Genomic DNA, 17,784 nt, shown 5'->3' with positions numbered 1-17,784 from the left:
GGCTGTGTATGGGAAGATAAGTTTGTGCAGTGAAGAAATACGTTTGAGACACTGCAGGAATCAAGCTTTAAAGGTGGCAGGAAAAAATATGAGGCCAGAGTAGTGGGGGAAGGGAGTTCATCCTATTTCCTCTTGGCTTCTTTTGGGTAATTAATGGGTCTGCTCAGACACACGCGCGCACACACACACACACACACACACACACAGACACACACACACACACACAGACACACACAAGGAACACATACTCAGTCTACTGGGCGGGTACTGGGAATGCCTATGGCATGTGTGTGTGTGTGTGTGTGCGTGTGTGTGTGTGTGTGTGTGTACGCGTGTTGGCCTGTGTGTCAAATAAAGGACTTGTGCTCTGATAGCGGTGTGCTTCCTGAGCCTGACAATAAGTCTTATAGGGCCTTCACACAAAAACACACACTGACATGCACACATCAGTGATATGAGGGTAGTTTCAGGGGCGGAGTACGACAGTCATAAGTTGACAGAGAACATAAACAGATTGTTGCTTTCAAATAAACATCATCGAACTTGAACTTCCCGAGTCGTCTGCGGGATACGTCCACCCACAATGCACACTCATTAACGTATGTGTCATGTTGCGAGGTGGTGGTGGACCCTAAAAAAGCAGGCAGGAGAGAGGAGCGGGGTGGACATAACAGAGAAAACTAAATCCAAAACAAACAAAGTCCAAAGTATCAAACTAAAATCATGACTGAAGCTAAAACAAAACCATGACCGAAACATGACTGAGAACAACCATGACACAAACAGCAACAAACAGTGACCTGACACCGAGTGGTTGTGCCGGGAGTCCTTTTAAACAATTACATAACGACCAACAGGTGTGCAGCTGCAGGAAGAGCCCTACAGTGCCACCTGTTGGTCCCAAACCAAATCATGACAGTATGGTGCAGAGTTTTTGTCCTGTCAAAATCACTTACCGCACCAATTACCACCTGTCAGGTTTTCAACAGGCAACTTGTAACTAACTGTTTTGGAATGCATTTTGAATGAAAATAACCTGACACCACATATACACCCTTCTGCATACATTTATATCCATACACACCCCACATACCCAAATTTCTTCCCAATAAATAAATAAAGGTAGTAGTTTACTCTCCCAGATGGCTTTCCACCTAATTTTCCAGCAGCTAGGTAAAATAGCAGCTTAGTAGCTTAATCGTCTTATATCTTCTTGTCTTGACTTCCATTTTCCTCATGCAATAAGAAACATTCATTCATTCATTCATTTTCCGATCCGCTTATCCTCACAAGGGTCACGGGGGGTGCTGGAGCCTATCCCAGCCATCTTCGGGGAGTGGGGGGGGGGGCACCCTGAACCGGTTGCCAGCCAATCACAGGGCACATTGAGACGAACAACCATCCGCGCCCACACTCACACCTAAGGACAATTTTTTTTAGTGTTCAATCAGCCTGCCATGCATGTTTTTGGAATGTGGGAGGAAACCGGAGTACCCAGAGAAAACCCACGCAGGCCCAGGGAGAACATGCAAAAAAAAAATATATATATATATATTTTTATATATATATATATATATATATATATATATATATACACACACAGTATACTGCATCAACACTTATAAATGCACACCACCATTTTTTTCCAGATGAATACATACCTTTATTTCACTTATGACTTATTTTCCAGATGGCTGCTCACTTCACTGTTCAAACAAGAGCAAGCTAAGAGAGCAGTCTAATTTCTTTTGTGTTTATATACTGTAAAGCTGAAGTTGACCGTGACATTCAGGAGAATCACTTGAAGGTAGCTAGGAGTTAGACACCAAGCTGAATGTGTAAATTGTAATCCATGCAGGAAAAACAAATACAGAAATCTCCGGCACATGTTTACATCTCTATTGACAAATGTATGTTCAATGAAATGATAACGTGGTTCCTGTGAGGACACCTCCAAGCAGACCCTTCCCCAGAGGCGGGCCAAATGAGGGCATGCAATTTTTTTTTTGTATTTTATGAATGAAGCTTTTTCCTCATGAAGTGACATGAGCTTCTATTGCGAGCGCCCCTAATGATAATGACTGACAATAGAAGAGGGAGCCATGTGGGATCTGTAAGAAAGTCTCTTGTGTCGCAGTTTGTATGGGGAGAAAATGAAAGTGAATCTTTTCCGTCCCTGGTTTTCTCATCACGAGACTCAGATACAATGTAACCCAACTTACCTGCTATTTTCAACTGAGACCTTGTGAAGCTTCCAGTGCACGACGTCTATTTCCAGATGTGGAAATGTGTTACGCAACTGCAAACTGCACGACGCTTCATGCGGCTGGTGAGGGGAAATAACACTTAGACACATCCTTCGACCTCTGACCCCGACTGGAGGCATTCCTGACAACCTGCCATCAACAGGAAACCTGTGGCCTTGACACACACGCACACACACACACACACACACACACACACACACACACACACACACACACACACACACACACACACACGTAGGCGCGCACTTGTGCTGCCTTGAAACAGTTGTGTGTCACTGCCCAGGTCTATTTTTAAATATAACAACTAGTCTCAGGTGATTGACTTCCAAGAAAAACACACTCGTTGCAAAAGAGAGAGTGCGAGTAAGTTCAAGTGATTTTCCGCAAAATCAAACGAAAAGTACATGTTGCATACATGCCGGTTGTCCCATGTTAAAAAACGTCAATGAACAGCTAAATCATAATCATGGCAGAAGCAGTCAATCAGGCGTCACCAAACTTTTTGAAACTGAGAAATACTGTACTTTTTGGATACTGATTAATGTGTTGGCCTATCAGTTTGATACACACTTCTTAAGTAACAAATGTGCCCAAATTATTTGGGAAGGAATCATCTTTTCAATGTTGTTTTGGCTGAAAGCTTTTCTCCATTAACGCTTTGATTTGGTCAAATGCTACAATGACTACCTTTTGAATGATCCAATTTTTTCTTGTTAAATTTTTTTTCTGCTTGCATTATCAGTATAAAATTTTGTATTATTTATGCAAGTGTGACTTAGAAAGAATAGCAACAAAGAAAAAGATCTAATGCAACTTTCTGCAAGTGGAGTTTTTAATTTCGTTTTTTTTTAATATATAGAATAGGAACAACAAAAAATGGACATGTGTCACTGCTGAGCAATGTTTTTGAATGTTAAAGTGGTTCTTGTGGGCAACCTGGCGCCACCATTTTGGTGGTGGTCTAAATAGAACATAAATGGGAACTTTTTTGTTTGTTTATTTTTGCTATTTTTAAGTTCTAGGTAAGAATGCTATTCATTTATTTATCGATCATCCAATCCATTTCACCCTATAAGAAATACAGTAGATATCGCCTAAATCTGTCAGCCAATCAGATGACAGAGACCTCACAGCCCTCCTCAGCCTCTGTTCTTGAGCCAGGTTGGAAGAGGTTCTGAGAACAGTTCCAGCGTAATCAGCCCGCCTTCAAAAAGTGTAATGGAAAAGCGATCACTACGGGTAGAAACAGGTTGTTTCGGGGTAGAACCAGTAAAATGGAAAATGGGGATTTGGTCCTGAAAGTAGGACAATGATTGGAAACATACCAGCAATTCAAGAAAAATACATACCGGTAATTAAGGTTTTGGAGTGGCATAGTCTGATTGAAATGCTGTGACATAATCATAAAAAGACCGGTCTTCATGCTCGAAAATACTACAGGGATGCTGAATTGAAGAATGCACCAAAACTTCTCTAGTGATGTGTTAAAGTCATTGCTGGTTATTGAAAACGCTTGTTTTCAGTTCTGACTGCTGATGGTGGCCCAAATGAGTACTTTTTCACAAAGATCTTTTTCCTTCCTAAATAAATAAAACCATTTAAAAACTGCATTTTATGTTAACATAAAATGCTATGTTAACTCATACTTCCATGTTTTATGATCTTATACATTTACATTGAGAAAATATGCCGAAAAATGTAGAACAGTGAATTCTGTTCTGTAGGTTTGCAGTGGAGTCCTTGCAATCAGATGCCACATGCACACTCAGCTCTCTAGTCAGAGCTGGGTGGAGAAAATCTCACAAATCGCACCCGAAAATAACCATGGCTATTTATATTGAGTGTATCTGCAGCAGAGGAAGTTCATAATATTTCACTGACGTTTTCTTTCTTCAGTCGGACACTTGACAACCCTTGTGAAGCATGCCGCAAGAATTCCCACAGGAAGTCAATGAGGATGTCGATTAGATTACTTCGAGCCTCAAGCCACCCTACGGGGGAAATTGAAATCAAAGTTGTGGTGCTTATGTTATGACCTCATAAAGCCCACTCACCACCAGCTGGCATACAGTACACTGTACAGTCGTGGGGATGGTGCGAGTGTGACTGTCCAGTCAAGATTAGGTGAACCTTGCTGCCCTCTTCAGGATTCATGTGACCACAAGCTGTGGACCGCCCCGCCTCCCCAAAGGGGTGTGCGCACTTGTACAATCACATTTTCTATTTTTCCTTCCACTCGCGAAAAGATTTAACTTGCTTCAATGATTTGTACAGATTAGAGGTCGCATTAATGGTGGGAAGTTTTGAAATCATTTATCTTGGTGTTACTTTAATACAAAACAGCACAAAACCCTTGAATTTGAAAAGGGGTGTGTTGTCTTTCTAAATCCACTGTACCTACCCACCTTGTAACCAACACCCCTTCCTATCGAGGCATTGATCAGCCACAAGTGCCTCTTGCACAATATAGTCATGATCATGTCCAACACATTATTTATACTGATCTAAAAAAATCAAATACTAGTCTTCTGTGTTGTTGTAATTGATTTGGTTTCTATTGTTTAAAATCGCTTACCCGGCAGATTTGCAGAATGTGCAAATCTACCTGAAAATTGATAGTTGTGGCAGATACTATTGATTTTTTTCGGTCACAAAAAGGGAGGGGTCCGTTTTCTGAGTTTGGTCATGTGACATTAACAAGCGGAGCCGTGATTGGTTGTTAGTACCCGAGCTGAGCTACTGTGATATCATTTAGTCGCCAGCAAGTGTCAAAACGTCTGCCCGTTGATGTATAAAAACGGGTGGCATTTGCTACTCAATTCAGATTCCACCAACACAATATTCATCAAAATACCGTGGTTAGACTAGTGGAGATACAATAGAACACATTCTTGTAAACTGACTTTCACTCATACAGTACAGTGATCTCTCACTTATCGTGGTTAATGGGGACCGAGACCCTGCCGCCAAGTGAAAAATCGCGTAGGGTTTGATAAGATAGTTAATCGATATTGATAAAGAGGCAAAGAGAGACGTGCTGCTGCTTTCGGACAGGCCCACAGCTGCCCTCTCTCGTTCTCTCTCTCCACTGCGTACGTAGAAACAACAGAAGAGACAGTATGCCGGCAGAGTCACCAGCGTGATGAGACTCAAGGTGCTGGGCGGGGCTGCGAAGATGCGTAGCCAATCAGATCACGGGATAAATCCACTCGGTGCATCTCATGGGATAAATCCAATTGGTGCTGTCATTGGTCAATGTCGCACCAGGAACCAATCATGCGCCTTGAATGAGTGCCCGCTGCATACAGTACTGTATACAGTACAGGCATGTACAAAACCTCCGAGTCATTCAGCCTTTTTTTTCTGAATACAGTACTTTGGAAAAATCTGTGATGCACTGAATCCGCAATAAGTGAATCGCGAAGTAGCGAGGTATCACTGTATAGCACTTTTCCACCGAGAAGGCATTCAAATTACTTCGCACCAACTCCTCATTCGCCTACTGACGACGGAGCATCAGTCGCAAAGGGGGTTCAAATCTTGCTCACGGAGACTTTGACATGGTCACATGGGCTGAGGATCGAATCCACAACCTCGTTGGGAGACAACCAATCACTGAGGCTGAGCCACGCCACCACCAATACTCACTTGGGAAAGACTGATGTACCACCATCCCATACACAAAGAAAACATTTTCCAAAATGGCATTCCATGACAAAAACAAGACAGAATGTTTCTTCTCTTTTAATTTAGATTGTTTAATGTTAATTCCATGCTGTGTTTCAGTAAGAACAATACAGATTCCCTGTCTGTGGCTCCAGTCAGATATCCAGTAGTACAAATTAGCTCCAAGTTACACAAGATGCAGCAAAACAAGAGAAGCAAAAGACCCTGCAGTGAAACACGCACTCAACCAAAAGGAAGTTTAGTACAAAGTTGGGGAAAGCTGCAGAAAAGAATACTAGCGAGCGCAAACAACTGTATTTTTAGGCTCTCTATGAAGTAGGGCCAAACTGTTACTTGTCTTTTTTTTTTCCCTACCCCTGATTCAAACAGCAAATGATAATGCAACCTTCAGGTGTATGTGCACTGTTACAGTACCGAGCACAAAGTACAGTCCAAAGACACCTACATCAAACAGAAGAGAAAAAAAGACTGCCGTGTAATAGCACTTCTTTGCCCCACGTGGATATCACAAATGTTGCCAACGTCCTCCGAAATACAAACATAAAAAAACAAAGACACATGCAGCTCTCCAAAGTGCCCATGAAAAAGTTAACATTGAATCACTAAAAACAAAGATAAAATAGCTCCCATTAATTAATAGTCAACATTTTCAGTAATAAAAGTTAATTTCTGTAATTACATTAAGAAAGATTCTCAATACATCCAGCAACTGATAAAAATATTGAGGAAAAGCAAAAAGAAACAAACAATAAAGAAAACGTGTACCAGGAACAAAATAAAATAAAACCCAGGGGCTTCTCTTTGTCTCTCTAACATTGTATTTCCTGACTGAATGAAGTGGTAGTGGTGTAAGGGCTTATGTAAAATGTAAAACAAAAAACGGAAAAAAAACCGAGGAAAAACAAACTGATCAACCTCTGGGGCCCTGTTGGGTCCTGGAGTAGCAGAGGCTGAAGACAAGAGCGGGATGGGAAAGGGGGCGAGGCAAGAGGGTGGAAAACCAAGGAGGTCAAGGGGCGTCAGTTGGTTGAGTTTTGGGGGTCACAAGTTGTTGGCTGATAGTGCCCAAGTCTTCTCTAAGTCTGTGCTTCGTCCTCCACATCCTGCAGTGCTTCTGTGGTCTGTTCTTCTCCTGCAACATCAGACACCAAAGTTGTGTCAGTGAGAAACGCAAACGGGTGGCACTTTCACACCACAACCAACACACATGTTGCATTGAGCGCCACGAGGCAAATCCGCAGATGATTATTAGACCGGGGAGGCACTGCAGAGATGGCTGTGTTGATTGCACTCGTTCCCTTTTTCTTATTAAAGTCAAATCTGCTTATTATGATTGTCAATTTTGCCTTGACAGAGCCACGCACCGCTAAGCACACAGGTTTCTTTCCGCATTTGTGGCTCTCGCTCGCTCTCTCAGCCAGCCAGCCAGCCAGCCAGCCAGCTCCTCCCACAACTGTAAATCGTGTTGTCCATCCATCCATCCATTCCGATCCGCTTCATCCTCACAAGGGTCGCGGGGGTTGCTGGAGCCTATCCCAGGCAGTAGGCGGGGGGGGGGGGGGGCACCCTGAACCGGTTGCCAGCCAATCGCATGACACAGAGACGAACAACCATCCGCGCTCACACTCACACCTAGAGGGAAAATTTAGAGCAGGGGTGTCCAAAGTCGGTCGTCAAGGGCCGCTGTCCTGCCTGTTTTCCAGCTTTCCCAGGAGCAACACACCTGATTCAAATAATCAGGATCGTTCTAATGCTGCTTCAGAGCCGGCTGATGAGCTGATCATCTGAATCAGGTGTGTTGCAGCCCGGAGAGATGGAAAACAGGCAGGACAGTGGCCCTCCAGGACCGGAGCTGAACATGCCTGATTTAGAGTGTTCAATCAGCCTGCCATGCATGTTTTTGGAATGTGGGAGGAAACTGGAGTACCCGGAGAAAACCCACACAGGCCCGGGGAGAACATGCAAACTTCAAACAGGGAGGCCGGAGCTGGGATCGAACCCACAAACTCTGCATTGTGAGGTTGTTTCCTCGCTTTTTCAAAATTTTAAATCTTCATTTCAAGTTATTTGAAATATGTTTGAACATTTGTCAGTCACTGCTTGTTGCAAACAAAGTTTGTTACAGCAAAATGTTTTGCAGATATATTGATTCACTGTCAATCTTTACATCCGATGAAACTGACTATTATATGTCAGCAAATATGGTCATGCTGTACCTCCCCAAAAAGGGTACAACCACATCCTGTACGTCGCACACGGGCTGCTAGTGTAAAAGTTAGTGTAGAACCCTGAAGTATAAAATAACTATTACGAGTTGACCTACTATCGAGTATGATTAGAGGTGGTCCCTGAGTTTACGACTGTCTGAGGATATTGAACGGCATGAAATAAACTAGTTGATGCAGCCGTGCAAGAGTATGTTTTCATGTGGCAGAAGAAAGAACGGTGCATGCTCAGGTACTGCCAGACATGATGATTTCCATTGTTCAATATTTCATTTTGATCGCCTTAAAGTGGTTATTGTACTACTATTTACCGCAACAACAATGTAACTATGTTAGCATACGTTAGTGACAGACCATACAAATCCAGGTTTACATCAGAGCCGCAGGAACAGAAAGGAACTGTCGCAAACCGAGGACCTCCTGTACATTGACACAAACAGCTGTCAAAACAAGCAGCCATTTTGGTTGTCCATTTGACCAGCCGCAAACACTGAAAACTCGGTGCATGTGTTCAGCATTTGAGTGTAGCCTGCAGAACTTCTCCACTGTTTGTGTTCTCAAATTACTTCCATCGACCAGTCAACAAGTCAAGCGTAACCTCCAATTGCATATTACATTGCCTCCAAAACTCACTGTTTATAGTCAAACAACAAACGAAAAAAAATCACAGTACGTTGAGGCTGAAAACGTATGGGTCTCCTCCGGTTACGGCTGATTTGTGGAATCTTTGTCAATGAACACACTACAAATGCAAGGAAAGTAGTGGCCGTGAAATGGCCTTAAGGTTCTTCCATGGTTTCTACACTTGCAGACCGCAGATGCATGTGCGGACCGCAGATTGACTTGAATATGTCGTCCACGCATAAGTGAAAAGAAACGGAGCTCTTGTGTTTTCTGTAATGTTTGGGATAGTTCATGCCAGGAGTTGTGAGACATCTGGTTTGTCTTTATATTGCTCTGAATTACAAAAATGGGGATAGCGGTGGATGTCGTGATCCCAAGTGTGAGGTGAAGCAGGCATTCATTGCTCTTGTACGTCACATGAACTGATGCGCAGACATACAATGAAACTGTATTTCACTTTGCACACCATAAATTCATTGGACTGACTGTAGCACACAACACCGCCGATAAAGGGCACCGAGTTGTGAAGCAGACATAGTAGATATGTCAGTTGAAATACGACCCCTCTTCCTCAGTGAATTTTACTTGCCAAAAGTTTAGCAGCATCAACATGCATTTTATGGCTCATGGTATTAGTATACAGAAGAACATCCGGAGTCCAGCACAAATCATTCTGTTATACTGGTTGACTTGTGACTTTTTCTTTTAATTCTCCAATGGACATGACGTAAAGTGAATGAATTTGTTCCAGGCTTAACTACCTTCAAAAAAAACTTTAGTAACTCTACCAGTATTATATTAGTAGTAACCACGACTATTAAAAAACAGGAAAGCAAGCAGAATGGCATTTGCAGAGATACTATCACTTAGTCAAGGTTTGTGTGCACTTTTTTTGGCATCTGAGTTCGAGTCTTCATTTTTTAGGCTCTGCCGAGAGTGACTCATGGTCTAATACCACAGAAATGCATAAAAGATTTTTATGAACCTGGGTGTGTGGCGTTTAAAATATGAACGAAAGAATGCTTTAAATAGTTTTTGATCCAAGTATTACTCATACGATGGCTGGCCAAGTTCACTTCTCACTTGACCTTTAATTTATATTATCATTTATTCAAGCAAAATGGAAAAGATCACGAAATTAGAATGTAAGATTTGTCAACACATGCTTGTGTTCCAATTAAGTGTATTCATGTTTTTGGCAAAAACTGCAAGTGATTAAAGTCTGACTTAGTGCTCAGTGGTGCTCCTTTTCAGTACAGTACAGTACTTTAATGTCAATGTTTTAACATGCGCTCTTTTCATGATGTTAAAAACATCAGGCCTGAGGATTTCACGGTAACGATCGTTACCGGTCGCGTGTCGTTTCTGTGGTGTCATTTTGACAGTAACGAAAAATAGTTTCGCGGAAAAGTCAAAGCACACGAGTCGACTGTACGCGATCGAATCTCTCCTGTGTGATCAATGCGATTTCACTGTGCCCGTATGTGTGTTTGTGGTGTGGCGTGCGAGTGTGTTTCTTCGAATTTACTTTCGTTTTGTTTTCAGTGTTGGCGCGGAACAGATAACGTTATGTGCGCATGCGGGTTGCTATTTTCGTCCGGAAACTGAGAAAGCGCGCAGATGACAGTTTGAGATGGCAGCGAAAAAAAAAAAAACCCACAAAGGTCTGGGAATTACGACATTTAAGAAATGGGAATGCCAGTCAATCAGCCGTATGAATCGTCCAAAGGCCTATCACTAAACTCACCTGTGATGTAAGCACAGAACACGAGAGTGAGATACGACGGCAGGCACGATTCCGAGGCAAGTATTGAAGTTGGTCATTAGATCTATAGGGTAATTGCTATGAAAAATATTATGAAACAGTCTTGGTTATTCTATAATTTACTGGTTGTAGCATGGTAACTTTAAGAATAAAACATTCGTCACAAGGTGCAGTAATGCTAATGTTAACTGTCGGTAGAACTAACGATGACGTGTGGTAGATTATTTTGTCAAATTGATAGCAGATTACACATGCATTGTCTTGGCAAGAGGATGTCAAGCCACATTAATACTTAATAATGTATTAATGATTACCAGTAAGTTAATCGTTGCAGTATGAGACTGGAAAAAATACTCTCATTTTGTGGTATGCTGTATGGTATGATGCCATATGAGTACACCATATTTTGATCCATTTGTTTTTCACAAGACAGCAACTATAAGTAGGAGCCAACAAGCGAGCAGGCATCGTGTCTTTTCAGTGTATCAGCATCAGCATCAGTTTGTGGAAAGAGAGGGAGACAAATCAAAGCGACAACATGCATCTCACCTTCTCCCTGCATATCTGAAGTCCATAGTGTCAGGTTGTCGCGTAACAACTGCATGATGAGTGTGGAGTCTTTGTAGCTATCTTCACTCAGCGTGTCCAGTTCTGCAATTGCGTCATCAAACGCAGCCTTTGCCAACCTGAGCAGAAAAGCAGTTACTTGGTCGACTCAAGTTATGATCTTTGCCAACAAATACGAAGCAGTTTCTCATTCTGGTCAAAACGGACTTGGTTGCTCATACAGCTAAATGAAAAGACCAACAGGTTGAGTTGAGTTAACACGGCAGTATTAAAATATTGGACAGCCACAACAAGAACCTGCAAGCGCGATCCGGTGAGTTGAGGATCTCATAGTAGAAGACGGAGAAGTTGAGCGCGAGGCCAAGGCGAATGGGGTGAGTGGGTGGCAGCTCTGTTGTGGCAAGATCAGTAGCGGTTTTGTAGGCCACCAGGCTCTGCTCGGCTGCTTCTTTTCTGCCATTGCCTGTGGCAAACTCTGCCAAGTACCGGTGGTAGTCGCCCTTCCTGAAATTGTACAAAAAGAAAAAGAAACGTGGCTTGTCATGAAGTCATGTCTTGTAGTCACACGTATAATGATGCTGGGGACCCTCAACGCTTTTTTCTTCTTTCCAACAGTGAGACCACACACACACACATTTTGTTGTAGAAGACTTTGGACTCTCCAGCAACAGCGGAGGGGAGTAGGTGTCTTTCCAACGCCTCCAGAATGTCACCACAGATTGACTTCAGCTCATCTTCAACCTGACACACACACACACACACACACACACACACACACACACACACGCACACACACACGCACACACACACGCACACACACACACAATCGGACAAATGTTAGTGCCAACCAAATATTATAAACGGTAATTCGCCTATGTTTTTTTTCGGGCTCTAATTTTTAACTCTAAAAATGTACCGGTAGATGTCTAATTGGTTAAAGTGAAACTGTTCCAGCAGGATTACCCAGTAAACTATTGACTGCAATTCAACAGCTCCCCTCCCCTGGCCTTCTCCGTGACACACTCAGGCCTCTCCCTGAGTAATAGCCCAGCTCTTATTTCCTTTCATAAAGGCAAGCGAGTGCACAAGTTGCCAGCTATGACTCAGATGCAGTCTGTTCTGAAGCAGATCGTAGTGTGTATTAGTGATAGGTGCTGGTGAGCTCACATCAGTACATAATAAGACACTTTGAATTGTGAAGCACATTCGCAACAATGGGAGAAGTTATATTACATGTTTAGGGGCCGTTACGTTTTGTCTGTGAAATGTTTTACCGTTTTCCTGTACTCCCGGACCATCTTCAATTTCTCTTCTTCACCCTTGCTCTCATCTCGCTGTTCAATGCTGCTGATTATCCTCCAGGAAGCTCTCCTAGCGCCAATCACATTCTTGTAAGCCACTGATAGTAGGTTCCTCTCCTCCACTGTGAGCTCCACATCCATGCCCGCCACATTCTTCATAAACAACACCATCTCTGTTGACGAGACACACGCAACACTCATTTCAACACATTGGTTCAATTTTTGAGAATCCCCTGTGCATCGTTTCCATGTTCTGATGCATGAGCCACCAGCTGTCTGCCATCTGCTCCAAACGCCAAATTTTATTTGATCAACATTCAAAATTGATGCCACCTTGCAGCAAGATACAACAGTAAAAAATATTATGTATTACTCTTTTTATAGCCGCACACAGAGGTTTCCAATCATGTGAGTCAATAATTCGGCAAAATAGATACTGTGACCGTGAGCACGAACGGTTGTTTTGTCTATGTGTGTCCTGCGATCGGCTGGAAACCAGTTCAGGGTGTACCTTGTCTAGTGCCCGAAGACAGCTGGGATGCTCCAGCCCGCGACCCTCGTGAGGATAAGTGGATTAGATAATGCATGGATGGATGCTCTTGCTACCATAGAAATGTATGTAATTATGTTGCTGCTCAAAGTACTAGATGCATAATTTTACATTATATTCAGGACTATGCAGGATTGTTGTTTCCATACCGAAAAGAAACACTGTAAAATTATGGAGGAAAAAAAAGAAAGTATGAGAGCAAAGTCAGAATGTTACAAGCGTGATGATACAAATTCACAAACAAGAACAAAATAATTTGGGACCACGAGAGCAACAGATCTCGATAACACATTACACTACTGGTTGAAAACACTTGTGCTTACATTACAGGCTTGAGGATTTCACGGTAACAATCGTTACTGGTAGCGTGATATTTCCATGGCGTCATTTGGACGGTACCGAAAAATAGTTTCCCGTAAAAGTCACCGCACACGAGTTGACTGTATGCGATCGAATCTCTCCTATATATGATCAAAGCAATTTCACTGTGCCTGTATGTTTGTTTGTGGTGTGGTGTGTGTGTTTCTTCTAATTTACTTTCGTTTTGTTTTCAGTGTTTGGGGGTGGGGGGCGGAACAGATAACGTTATGTGCACATGCGGGTTGCTATTTTAGTCCGCAAACTGAGAAATCGCGCGGGAGAAAGTTTGAGATGGCGGCGAAAGAAAACACACAAATGTCTACAAATTACGACATTTAAGAAATGGGAGTGCCAGTCTGATTTTTCGTATAAATCGTCCGAAGGGCGTATCACTAAACTCACCTGTGATGTATGCACAGAACACGAGAGAGAGATACGACGGGAGGCACGAGATCTACAGGCTAATCCCTATGAAAAATATTCTGAAACAGTCTTAGTTATTCTATAATATATATTTACTGGTTGTAGCATGATAACTTTATGAATAAAACATTCGTCACAAGGTGTAGTAATGCTAATGTTAACATGCTAACAATGACGTGTGGTAGATTCATCAAATTGATAGTAGGTTACAATACACATGCATCGTCTTGGGAAGAGGACGTCAAGCCACATCAATACTTACCTGTATTAACGATTACCAGTAAGTTAATCTTTGCAGTGTGAGACTGGAAAAATACTATGATTTTGTGGTATGCTGTATTCATGATGCCATATGAGTACAACATATTTTGATTCATTTATTTGTTTTAATAAACCTGGAGTACACGGCTGCTGATGTAATGTTCATTGTTAATGCATAGTGTTCAAACATTTACCCTTTAGACATTCTACTTTTGAGTATCAGAATTCTTGATTATGAATATCAGTCAAAATAGAAAAATGGGTACCCATGATGAACGTTTACGGAACCCAAAATTAGTTACCGTGGTTACCCATTGGGTAATCCTACGGAACCGAAAAACGGTTACCGTAGATTTCCGAAATCCTCAGGCCTGTATTATCAAACAATCCAAACCAAAAATGTGATTCAAGTACAAGAGTTATATTCTAAGTGAGCCAAAAGTTAGTGGAGTCATATTCAACTGCTCCTACTGATGGGCCAAAATAAACAAACTAAATGATTGTTATAGTCGATCAATCCATTGAGTTTGTTGATTAATGGATTAATCAAATAAAAGTAAGTTTTAATTTCCACCCCTTTAATCAAAAACAGGACATGATTGCAAAATGACTGTTTAGAAAATGCACACACAGAAAAGAGTTATGATCCAGTTACTGGTTTGGTTCGTAACATGTCCGAAAATGGGGCCAAATTCTTGATCATTGTTTTCCAAAGTAAAAGCAAAATGCTTTATTTTGATTCAACACAAAGCTGATATGTGTGCTTTGATGGAGGACGACAGAAATCGGACAATTATTTTCTGTTGAGAAGCTGAAACTCCCGAGGATTCGGACAATGTTACCTAAAAAACAAACAAAAAACCATCCAAATGAATAATCGATTATAAAAAGCATTACCAATGAATTTGACAATCAAACAGTTGTCGATTAGTCTTTGCACCTCTAGAATGTACTTAAATGACATTTTACACTAGCCAAAACAAATAATTTTAACAATTTACGGGCCTTACAAGTAAAAGACAGTCAGTCTTGCAATATTGCAACCTCACCGTCGTAAAAAATAAAACAAAATGAATAAAGCAAGGTATATCACGACTACCCATAAACATATTGTTGGTATTTTACTTTTTGGTTCACAAGACCCTGACTCACTAAACATGGCAGCATGAGGACAACCTGCATGGGCTTACAAAACGGTTCAGAATATCCACAATGTACCAAGCAAAAAACCTGCATTACCTGAATGACCACGCTACGCTAAAGTATGGCGGCGACACCCGTCGGTTCAGAATTTGTGAACGTGTTTCACGTATAAAAAGATGAACCTGAGACCAGTTGCAGAACAACTGCATTAAGTTAACCACATTCCAGGCAGGTCTCCATGTAGTCAGTAGCCCATCAATCAATCGCTCGCACAGCTCCAAATCCCGTGAGTGAGTCATGGCACATTCATTCAACGTTACTAAGCAACCTATAACTGCCGCACAGGCGGGCGTCTAAAAACAGCCCCTGCGAGACCACTAATGGTATGACGGTCTAACGGGAGTGCAGAAGATCAGAAAAGGGAGGAAGAGGGGGTCATTTTCGTCAATCGAGCTCAACTGCTCGGCCATGAGAACTGCAGAGGAGCGGCCCATCTAGTCAACAGTTGTCCTCCCACTCACCACACGCTAGACCAACTTGCTTCGAAACCTCAATCCCCTTCGTAGGAGCGATAAAGAACACTCTCACAAAGCCACTGTGTGCGTTTACAAGAAAGACGGTTGGGATCTGAGGCGCGATGGGGCAGGGAGGTAACTCCTGACAGCTCACGCTCTACTGATCCGCCATTTTGTTGGAGCCCTTTCGCTAACGCGAGCCACTGGACGCCACTTATTTAATGTTACCCTTTCACGTTTGAGAATTGCGAGCAATACCTTCCAACGGCAGTAGGCGCGAGCAATTTGTTCCAATCACAGCAGCTTACCTCTCGCCAAGTAGCCTGGCAACATGTAATAGTAGCAAAAACGCCAAACAAAGCTCCACTGTTAGCATTAGTTATCTAGCGGCGGGGCGGGGGGTGCGCCAGCGGTGAGCATGTCCCACTCAAAGTGTGCTTACCGTCATATCGCTCGGCCTGCTCAGCGAGTTTTGCCCGGTAAACACATTCATCTCGCTCAGCCATTGCGAATAGAACCGCTCGTGGGGATCCGTCTAAAATGACAAATGGGTTTGTCGGGATGGGAGAGCACGATAATATGCCTGCCTGGCTGGTCTGTCAGCGGTTCCTAGAAACCAACTGGGTCGATTCGAACGGTGTTCCGCCCAACCGGCAGCAGAGAGGATGAGGTAAAAATGGCGGCCAGTCTCATCCGGGCAATCGCACGCGCACCCGATTCGTCTGCTCTGTTACGTCGATATACGTAGCCTTTGACTTTAAACGGAGATAGTGTGTAATTATGTTGCGTGTCTTCCCCCAAATATATTTTTAGAAATATGCTAACCGGGAAACCACGCGAGTTTATCTCACGCTGACAATGTCCAAGGGGATTTCATGTAACTGCAGAGCCCCCTGATCATTTCTTTAGTGGAGATACTACTCTTGGAGACACCCATGAATCTTTGGCTATTTTCTGGTGGGACCTCCTTTTCGTTTTAAGTTTGTTTGTTGACCTTTGTTTTAATCAGGTTACAAAACTCCTTGAGAGTTACCCTTTCTGTTGCAAGAGTGATCTGTAATTTCCCCTACATTGTATACTTTTAATGTATCTTACCTCAAGAATTGCCCAAGTTATCCAATATATTATTTTACAGTAGAATAACATTTGAGGTGGATAGTAACCGGATGTTAATGAAAATGTTAAACGGTTTTAATTGTGAATGGTACAATGCAGACACCGTGTGGGAGGGCTCCAGGATTTTTTTTCTTTCCAGGGGCTTAGGTGGGGCGTTCTCGAATGATAAATATGGGGGCTGAGAAAATCATTTGTAAATATATTTTAGAATCTCAATTGCAATGCTCGAGAGGCTTAAGTGAGGCTACACAGATTTCTGACAGAGATTTAGGCCCTCCCAGCCCAGTGTTGCACCATCCCTGTCCACTGTGCACCAACACGTGCAACTTCTGTCCTAACAGCCACTCTCTCTCTCCCCAGACAAAAGATGATAGCGCCCGCAGCGAGAACCAACGTTGCCTGGCGCCGGCTTTGTTATACTGTACTTTAACTTCCATTCTAGTGTACAGCGGGTCCTTGGTTACGATGGTTCAGACATATGACATTTTGAATTTACGAGCAGCACCCAAAGAACTACCGGTAGTTTGCCAGCAGTTTAAGAATACGTTAACAAACAACAAACAGAAGTGTTTTTCATATAAAGATGCGTAGAACATTCCTTTCCTGCCACGTTGGAATAGGTCCTAAACTACTTTGTGTTTTAACTACGTGAACATTATTCTTTGCTGCTGTAGGAATGGAACTCCAACGAGGACCCCCGTAAAGGCCGTGGCTCTCAAGCTTCTTAGTTAAAGTACCGCCATAGTGATCAACATTAAAATACAGTTACAAAGAAGGCCTAAGTGTTAAAAACGAGGATGTAGTTCAAATCATATTAAGTACAGTATTTCTCTAACAGCGTAATCTTATGCACACAAATGTACTCTGATGGAAAAATAAAATATTTAATCGACTGGAACAATATGCAATTTGAACAATTAATTCAGTGAGTCGTCCGCATACCACTAGAAGAGCCCACGGACCACTAGTGTACTAGTTGC

At 42.5% G+C, this 17,784-nt stretch overlaps 1 protein-coding gene across 2 annotated transcripts; it reads right to left on the bottom strand.

Annotated features, from left to right (window-relative positions):
• Nucleotides 1–5,998: 5,998 nt before the first annotated feature.
• On the bottom strand, nt 5,999–16,367 carry ywhae1 (tyrosine 3-monooxygenase/tryptophan 5-monooxygenase activation protein, epsilon polypeptide 1). Of its 2 annotated transcripts, none has more exons than XM_086125005.1 (6): nt 16,131–16,367; nt 12,410–12,609; nt 11,770–11,876; nt 11,433–11,639; nt 11,118–11,254; nt 5,999–7,086 (listed from the first exon to the last, which is right to left on the bottom strand). In XM_086125005.1, exons 1-6 carry the CDS (start codon nt 16,192–16,194, stop codon nt 7,031–7,033), a joined length of 771 nt encoding a protein of 256 aa, XP_085981131.1. In that variant the 5' UTR covers nt 16,195–16,367; the 3' UTR covers nt 5,999–7,030. The 2 variants fall into 2 exon arrangements, with proteins under 2 accessions (XP_085981131.1, XP_085981133.1); XM_086125007.1 differs by lacking the exon at nt 16,131–16,367 and adding an exon at nt 15,997–16,104.
• Between the last annotated feature and the right edge of the window lie 1,417 nt (nt 16,368–17,784).

This window comes from Hippocampus guttulatus, chromosome 12 (genome assembly GCF_054856545.1).
Source record: "Hippocampus guttulatus isolate MCC_2025c chromosome 12, RoL_Hgut_1.0, whole genome shotgun sequence".
In the NCBI taxonomy this organism is placed as follows: Eukaryota; Metazoa; Chordata; class Actinopteri; order Syngnathiformes; family Syngnathidae; genus Hippocampus; species Hippocampus guttulatus.
The sequence above is the reverse complement of the archived record's forward strand: the minus strand, read 5'-3'. Positions and strand labels throughout refer to the sequence as shown.

Coding starts and splice junctions, on each gene's coding strand:
- ywhae1 (XM_086125005.1), bottom strand. CDS start 16,194: ATGGCTGAGCGAGATGAATGTGTTTACCGGGCAAAACTCGCTGAGCAG. Junction 12,610..16,130: donor GCAGGCCGAGCGATATGACG/GTAAGCACACTT, acceptor TCTCGTCAACAG/AGATGGTGTTGTTTATGAAG. Junction 11,877..12,409: donor TCCGGGAGTACAGGAAAACG/GTAAAACATTTC, acceptor TGTGTGTGTCAG/GTTGAAGATGAGCTGAAGTC.